We start from the raw sequence: 8,495 nt of genomic DNA, 5'->3' as shown, positions 1-8,495 counted from the left end.
ACCTGAGAATGTACCATCTACTTGAAAATACAGTATTAATGGAAAGGTCTATGATAAAAACACTGACAGAAAGTGGAAGAAAGAAGGATGGTGAACATCTCTCACCCTGTTCTACTATGAGAGACTTTGGATTTGGTCCAATGTCTCTTGCTATAGAGTCCCTAAGCCTTCAACCAAATAAAAGTTTCCTGTTTCAGGGTGGCCTTTGGTGATGCTCTAGGTGAAACTCTAAAGGTGAAACTTCACCAGAGGGCAGCCTCTCAAAGCGCTGGAGCTGCCTTAGCGCAGGATGGCAGCCACCCCAGGAAGGGCACAAGTTCTTGTTGGGAATGAGGAGTTAGTCCTTGACATCTCAAAGCTCGTCTGTGGGGATCCTGGACTCAGCTTGGAGTTGTCACCAACCCTGGGCATTTCCACACTTTTTGCCCAATTTGCCCTTCCGTCTCTCCAAATGGCACCACCCAGGCCTATCACCCCATGCTCACTCTCCCTCCGACAGCTTTAGTTGAAACTAGGCTGAGACGGCAGGAAGGCCACGAAGCCACACTACCCCAGCCTACTTCTGGATTCGGGATAGCAGAAAGACTACAACTCCCAGCATGCACCTCGGCCTCCCGCCTGCCGCGCTGCCTCCCGCTCGCCGCGCGGCATGCTGGGAGCTGTAGTTCCTCCCGCGGCGCACGCGCACCGCTCCCAAAAGCCTCTTCCCGGATTGCGGAGGAGCCGCTTCTTCCCGCTCGGCTCTGGCGCGGGGCAGCCGTAGGGCCGTCAACCGGCGGTGGGGTGGAAGCGAGCAGGCGGGCGCGCGCATGCGCACAGCAGGCCCGGCGACTGCCGCCTCCGCCGCCGTCGCCACCGCCCTCGTGCCCGCGGAGGGGCGGCGTTGCCGGGGGCCGCTGAGCCGCTGGCGCGAGGTGGGAAGCGAGCGGTGCCGGGGCTGCAGAGCGGCTCGCACCCGCCGCGAGGCATAGCGAGAAGCGCCGACCGGGCTCCTCGTCCCGCCCCTTCTTCTCTCCCTCCTCCTCCCTCTCCTCCTCCTCCCCCTCCTCCTCCCACCCTCCCCCTCTCCTCCTCCCGCCGTAGCGAGCGAGCGAGATGGCGGCCGCCGGGGCTCTGGCGAAGCACGAGCAGATCCTGGTGCTCGATCCGCCCACCGACCTCAAATTCAAAGGTGAGGGGCAGCGGGGCGCCGGGCGGGCGGGGCGGGGGGCGTCCCGCTTCCCCCGGCCGCCGCGGGGAGCCTCGCTCCGCTCCGCTCCGTTGCGCGGGGCCGGGCCCTGCCCGCCCGGGTCCCTCGAGGAGGCCGCCGGCGCCGGGGTGGGGGCGGCGGGGGGGGCGCCGCCGAGGCGGGGAGCGGGCTCGGCCGCCGCCATCTTGCGATCCGGCGGCGGCTCCGAGGCGTCCGCGGCTCCGGCAGCGCCGCGGCCCGGCCCCCGGCGGGCACCGCGCCCGCTCTGCCGGCCGCCCCCTGCCATGCGTGCGTCCCCGCGGCGGGGTGCCGGGCGGCGGCTCGCCTGTCATCTCCGCCGGCGCTGTCCGCTGCAGGTAGGGGCGGGCGGGCGGTCCCCGGGCTCAGGCGGCTTCGGGCACGTCGCGGTTGGGATGTTTGAGCGCACCCGATGCTGTCAGAAGGGGCTGCGGTCGGCGCTGTTGGCGTATGGGGTGTTATCCCCTCCTCGCCAATCACGAATGGGATAGTTGTGGAAAGGGAGGCTCCTGCAGAGTGATCCTCGAAAGGTGTGTGCATTAAAAAGAACCGAACGCAACGGCAGCAAAACAGACGTGGCAGAATAAGGAGATCTCGCTCATACGCTCCGTTTTCATCTTATCCTTTGTGGCTGGTGTCAGCACACGTACTTGCATCATCCTGTAAGTGCTGGTGTTTTGTTTAAGCTCATTTTTCATTGTATAAGGGGGATCGAGCACCCTGCCGTGTGCATTTAACGATCTGAATGTTCGTATCGGAGACAAACACTGTATTTCCCCCGGACACCTTTGGCTGGCCAGGCTCCTGGCAATAAGACTGAAGTTTGTTTTGTCAAAGGGGCTTTTCTCAAGCTTTACCTGTTTTGGTGATCCATCAAATCAATCAAGAAAACACCAATTCTGTTGTATCACGCATCTTAACTTCCTACTAGCAGTAGTTTTTAAATTGCGCATCCAAAGGTACAGCCAAAGCCACAGGGGGAACTTATTTTTTTCCCTACTTCTGTATTGTGTTAGAATGTCTGCATCCAGGTTTCAATGCACTGCACTTTTGCAAGAGCAGGTTGCAGGAAGATGCATTGAAGTTCTTTTGCATCTTGCATTGTGTTCAAGCTGGAAGCAAGCCGTGTTTGTGTGCTTTGTGCAAGGAACACACTAAGTACTAGATGTAGAAATTGTCAGGATGAAGCAGTCGTCAGACAGTAATCAGTGTTGTCATGTGTGTTTACAAAATGTGTTTATTAGGCATGAAGTTTGGTTTCAGGCTCATGCAGGTAGTAGGAAAATGTCTATTGAGCAGAGTGTGTGAACCCAAAGTCTGAAGCATAATGGAACTGCAGTGGAACACCATAGCAAGCACTCTACTACTGTATTATTACTGTAATACATTGCAGCAAGAGCTACCTATTTAAAGAGCATGCAGTGCTTTCACAGCAAATATTTTCCAACTGCTTATTGTTCAGAGGTCTTCAGAAAGGTTTGTGGGCCACAGACAGTCATTCAGTTCTGAAGTGTTGCACAGAAGAGTACAGTACTGGCTGAAGAGAATACCGTGTATTATCTTTTGAAAAATAGTTGGTTACAAAGAGAGTGCATGACTCAGAATTTCTAAGTGTAACTTAGATATAGGAAAATCATATGATTGGTTTCTTTAAAAAAAAAAAAAAAGTAATTCTTTTTTTCAGTGTAGTTGGTTATTCAGAGTTGTTTACTGGGACCATTATTCAGTATTGGTATTATTGTCCTAATATTGTTGATGTGTGTGTGACAGAAATCCAGTTTATGTCTGGCCATCAGAACAAATAGCTCAGTAGGTTTTCTTGCCTCGTAGAGTGACATGTAGTGAATTTGCTGACCTTTAAGGTAGCAGTGAAATGTGTTAATATGCCCTTTTGCCAAACAAGGACTTAAATTAAACAGTAGGTAGCACATATGTGAGGAACGCTTGACAGCACTTAAAATTTATCGTCTGATGAAGCTGTTGTTGGTTGCTACTCAGACAGCAAAACCACATGCTGAATTTTATTCCACACCTTTCAAAAGGAGTCTATAAGCTTGTCCCATAGTGGTTAGCACACTGTGTTTGCTTTGGTGTCAGAAAGATTAGAATCCTGTTCTTGCAGTACCTGGCATTCCTAGCAAGCCATTGATAGCGTGTTGGTGTTGGGTGACTCCCTCTGCTGCTGCGGTAGCTGCATTTCTTTGGGTTGTGGGGCCATCGGGGATACCTAAGGGGAATCACAAGACAAGTAAATGTATTTCAGAGTGTTGTGCAAATTGTGTCAAGGGGAAAAATTATTTTTAAAAGGAGTGAAACTAAGAGACGGTAGATTATGTATGATTTTGCTTTCAGCGACTCAGTGGAGAGCACTGAGAATTTGCCACGTAGCCCTTGTATCCAGGTCTTCAGCCACACTGCATCTATAATGCATTTAGTTAGCTCTTCAGATCTGAAGTTTGGGTTTGATTAGAACTGGACTGGAAAAACTGGACCAGGTTCCACCTTTCAAATTAGCTACTTGGTATTTCTCCTCTTCTGTCTCTCCTTAGGGTCCTTGCACATGACTCATGCATACAGTCGATGTCTGTAGCTCTAGTTTAAGGAAGATTATGATAATTTGAAATTAGTTCCTTGTGAGTAAATACTTCATTTTTTTAATCTTTTTTTTAGCTGCTTGACAGTTGTGTAGTGAAGTGGCAGCACTTGAAGTTTTCAAGTCAAAGCTTTATAGTTTTGTGGTGGAAACTCAGCTGGTCTTCCTTATGTGAAAAGGAGGCAATGATATAATTACAAGCAACTTGCATTTAGGTTGTTCTTGGAAGATGGTCCTTTTTAAAAAACATTCTCCAGATCTTTACGTCAGTCATAAGACCTGCTTTTGCAACATGTAATTGAAAATCAAGACTTGCTGATTTGATGAGCCTTGGAAGATTAGTAGGCAGTATTCGGAATTTGTATTTCACGTGCTTCAGAGATGTCTGATGAGCAGTTATGTCAGATGCTGTAAGGATGTATGAGTAGTCTACATAGACATCCTTTATGGAAGTTGTTGCTTACAGGCATGTGAAAGGCAGCTATGCCACCTTTGTAAATGTCTCAAAAGAGAGAGAGACATTTCCATTTCTTCTTGTCTAATTGAGGCCAGAAATAAATTGGCAAGTAAGCAGCCTAAAATCAACTTTTGTGAATGTCACCACGCAGTAAAATACTCACTTCTGTGGTTTGAGTTACTGGAAGAGATCTGTAGAACATGATGCTTAATTTCCCATTATTAATCTGATTCATACTCTAGGATTGTTAGCGTATTAAAATTGCCTATCAGCTGGCTTATAGTCAAACAACTCTTTCCAGGTAAGGCAAACAGCACTTCACTTGAATGTCACAACTCCGTCATAAATGCAGGTTTCCCTATAAAAAAAGCAAAGCTAATGCTGTTGATTATTTTGTAATCGTTCCCCTGCTGTTGGTAACAGCAAAAGCCACAGGGTGTGTGTTGCTGCAAATCGTGAAGGTGGAACTGAAAGGTAAAAATAGCTCTATGTTAAATCTATCCCCTGCCCTCAAAGATCTGCTGTCAGAATTGGCCCAGGGTGTCTTCGGAGTGCAGGATTTGAACTCCTTAGCTGTGATCTTGCTGCCTTATTTGTGTGTGTCTAGGTCAGATCACATTTTAAGCCTATTTTCACTCTATTCAAAGGACCAGTGCATTCGTGACGTTCCAGCTTTCTAACATAGGTTTATTTAAAAAAGGGAAAAAAAAAAAAAGGTTGGAATATCAGTTTCTGGTGTCTTCATTCCAGAACATTTTTGGAACTAAACAGTGAGATAGAATGAATATTCAGCAAATAGTCTCTGACTGTTCTTTCAAATCCAAGAAGATTTCGTGGCATTGTTTAATCATCTTGTGTTTCTCTCCATTGTTTTCTGACTCAAATGCAGTGTCTGTTAGTATTTTTTTTTCAAGTTGAGTATAAATGAAACTTAAGGCACAGAGTGGTTAGTGGGAATGTGTTGAGGAATAGAGAAGAGGAGTTTTTTTTTGTTCTGTATTTTACCAGTTGATCCTTAAGAGGTGGTTCATGTTTAGGTTTCTACCACAGTGCTAAGATTGCCTTTTGGACTGCCTGATGAGCAGGGTTTGTGTTGATCCAGGTGAGGCCATGTGTATTGTAGGTGTTGGATAAAATTCAGTTGTAGAATTATTTCCTACAGTGACAGAAGAAGGCTGCACTACAGATCAGGATGTTTTGTCCTTCCCTTTCAGTTCATAGGACTCACTATTGCATCTTCAGTAAAATGAGAGCCTCTGTACAGTAGTGCAGCCATCAGTATAAAACCTTCACCATTACGTTGTTATTGTATGAAGTGCCTACTCGTTCTGCTTGCTGATAGCTCAAGTAAGTGTTCTAAATCACTGCAATATGTCAATATTATAAAAACACTGTACTGTATCTGAATGTTGTACTGCTGCTTAAGGCCTAGTTGAAGAATAGAATGTTACCTTGAACAGGAAAAGGTGTTTTATGCCTCAGTTAATGGAGCTGAATATATAGTGCACCAGCTCTCTGCTGTGATGCTGTGAGTTGCTCCTGCTTTGTCCTGGCTGTGGTTTGTGAGTGTGTTCTACTTTCTGATCAAGTTTGTCTCCGGAAGAAGTCTGTCACACAGGTCTTTGTTACATACTTAGCTTAACAAGCCTTAATTTGAGTTGGAAAAGCCTGCTGGAGAGAACTTGCAATATGTGGGATGGAAAAAAGTGACTGAATAATTAGATAAGTGTTATATTTCCCACTGTAATGTTGTTAAATTGTAAGGCTTTTATTGTCAGATGAGCCAAATAGGTCTATATAAGCTAATTGCTTCAGAAAACCAAATCAGTAAAATGACTAATAAGATAATTTATGGTGAAGTATTGTTGAAAATAAAAATGCAGAAGTGCAAGTTAGAACCCCAGTCACTTTATTTTCCTTTGGGTAGTAAGATTTTATCTGATGCATAGTGATCCTGGCCTCTTGCCCTTCAGTGCGTTGTTGAATAGTGTACATGTATTTAATTGCTTTGAAAATTGTTGGGCAGTGCAGATGTCATGTTTTATGTTACGGTTTTAAGGTATTTAGAAACTTGTGGTTATGTGAATTAAAATAAGTATTTTTGGTTTTTTTTTTTTTCCCATAAGAAAAAAGTCTTGATAGCTGAGATGCTTTGCTAAAGATGACCCTGCTGTAGGACTTCAGGTACTTGCTTTTTAATAATACAAAGAAGGAAGAAAAGGAGAAATAGTAGCCTGCCTGCATTTTTAAGTGATAGTCCCTTCAGTCACTCCTACGTTTCTCAAAATGTGGTTTCACTTGGAGTAATGTTTAATTTGACACTTCAGTGCTTGCGTAGATCTCACCTAAATAGTATGCAGAGCCTTGGAGGAAAGAATAATTAAAGACTTGAGGGTAAGTGGAACACGGAACAAAATGCAGCATGAGTGCCCTGGTGGTGAGCTTGAGACAGCCAATGTGGTGTATGACCCCCTGCCTGCCCTCTGCCTCTCCTTTGGTCTTTTCTGTATGCCCCCTCCCCAGATAAAAACTGACCTGACGGTTGGAATTACAGTTGTTCAGTGATTTCATACAGAGGTATCTGCAAGACCAGTACCTGTGGGTGAAGAAGCTTAGTGGGCAAGCATTAAGATGGAGAAGGAACAAGCTATAAGATAAATCACAGGGCAACTGTTGGACTCTTAGAAATATCTTTATTAAGCTTCCAAAGGATGGATCATTTCGTGTTTGAACTTAGTATCTTCAGTATATTCCCTTGTGACCTTGGTGTGAATGGGATTGTGCTTGTGGAGCTCACTGGTGCTGTGAGGTTAGGACACAGGATGAATGATAAAATAGTGTCTTCGGTGTATGCCAGTAATAGAGCTGATGCTTTGTTGCTTTCTTGTTTTAGTTGCAAGTGATGAAGAAATAAGACTGGATACTAAGACTTAGTCATGGGCTTATTATGAGCATGACAAGTCACCAAAATGAACAAAAATGAGGCTGTGGTTATATCCTAATTTTTTTTTTTTTTAATCCATTCCTAGCAACGCCTATTCAGAGGGAATAAACCTAACTGGGGATGGTAGAAGGGAAAAGTTATTAATGTCAGCAAAGTAGAGTAGCATGACTTGTTTGTCTTAGCAAAATGAAGACTGTAAGGGGATCTGATTACTATCTATAACAGAATAAGTAGGCACTGGGGGAATGACTATATCCTCAAGGTAGGATTGGTACAAAAACGAATTGGCATCAAGTGGCTATGAGTGTTTTTAGATCATTAGAAGCAATCTGAATTTCAAATCTGAATGTGGCAGTCTGAAGTAGCTTTCTAAAAGAAGTGATGTGAAAGTTGGAATGATGGCTGTTAGAGGTCCCTTCCAACTCAAATGGATCTGTGATTCTGTATGCAGTATTGAGTTGTGTTCAGTGTTTTTTCTTCTTTTTAAGAAGAGATGTTTGGAAAATAAAAAATAATACACGTAGGAGTAGCTGCTGCGTATGTGAAGTAAACATAATTATTAGAATTCACAGGACTTAATTGAAAATGGCCACTAAGCCTTGTTAACCCAGTGAAAATAAAAATGGTTTGAGTTTTTATTTTGGACGTGTATGAGACATTTGGTCACTTCCCTGTTAGGAAATGAGGGCTGTTAAAGCTTGCATTAGAACTCCTACTGCTTCTGGAGAAGTAAGCTGCCTCCTGGAGAGAGCAGTTGCATTAGCTCAGCTTACTTCTGAGAAGGGGAGGCAGTGAGGGAATGGAGCTCGTGATCCTGTCAGAGAGGGAGTGGTGACCAAGCAAGCTGTAAAGCAGATGTTTGTTTTCCAGAATAACTTTGGGTTGTGCCATACTCAGCTTCCAGAGATCTGAGAGCTGGAGTCCTATGCTTCTGGAGGTGCTGCAGTGTTAGCTATGTCTGTCCCTAGAAGATATTGATGTCTGATACATAAACCTGTTTAGATGGGAGCTCTGTGTGTCAGTTGCAGGAGCTGGATGTCGTTAGCATGAAATTCATTTATTTCTAAAGTTACCTTGTGTTCTGCTCACAAAGGAATGAAGATGCTTCTGATAGATTCTCTTGACAATACCAGGCAAAGCATTTGCATGTAGGCCTATAGTCACATGTAGAAAGAAGAGCCGAACTCACCCCACTGGTGAAGAGGCTCTCTGGACATGCAGCATTGCCCAAGAGCTGCTCTCCCTTCAGTGGCTGCCCTTATATGAGCCCAGCATGGCTCTGCCCTGGGTCCAC

The 8,495-nt window shown here is 45.3% G+C and overlaps 1 protein-coding gene across 2 annotated transcripts in view; it reads left to right on the top strand.

Moving 5' to 3' along the window:
- The first annotated feature begins 819 nt into the window (after positions 1 to 819).
- Positions 820 to 8,495, top strand: part of VAPA (VAMP associated protein A) — a 30,163-nt gene continuing 22,487 nt past the window's right edge. The window contains exon 1 of one of the 2 annotated variants that reach the window (XM_031588973.2): positions 820 to 1,171. In XM_031588973.2, the coding sequence (XP_031444833.1) occupies positions 1,096 to 1,171 (76 nt within the window). In that variant the 5' untranslated portion in view covers positions 820 to 1,095. Of the gene's footprint in view, positions 1,172 to 1,530; positions 1,546 to 8,495 lie in introns of those variants that run through there. The other variant, XM_090137360.1, reaches the window with a different exon arrangement.

Source organism: Phasianus colchicus, chromosome 3, assembly GCF_987193195.1.
Source record: "Phasianus colchicus chromosome 3, bPhaCol1.hap1.1, whole genome shotgun sequence".
NCBI classification, from domain to species: Eukaryota; Metazoa; Chordata; class Aves; order Galliformes; family Phasianidae; genus Phasianus; species Phasianus colchicus.
The sequence above is the reverse complement of the archived record's forward strand: the minus strand, read 5'-3'. Positions and strand labels throughout refer to the sequence as shown.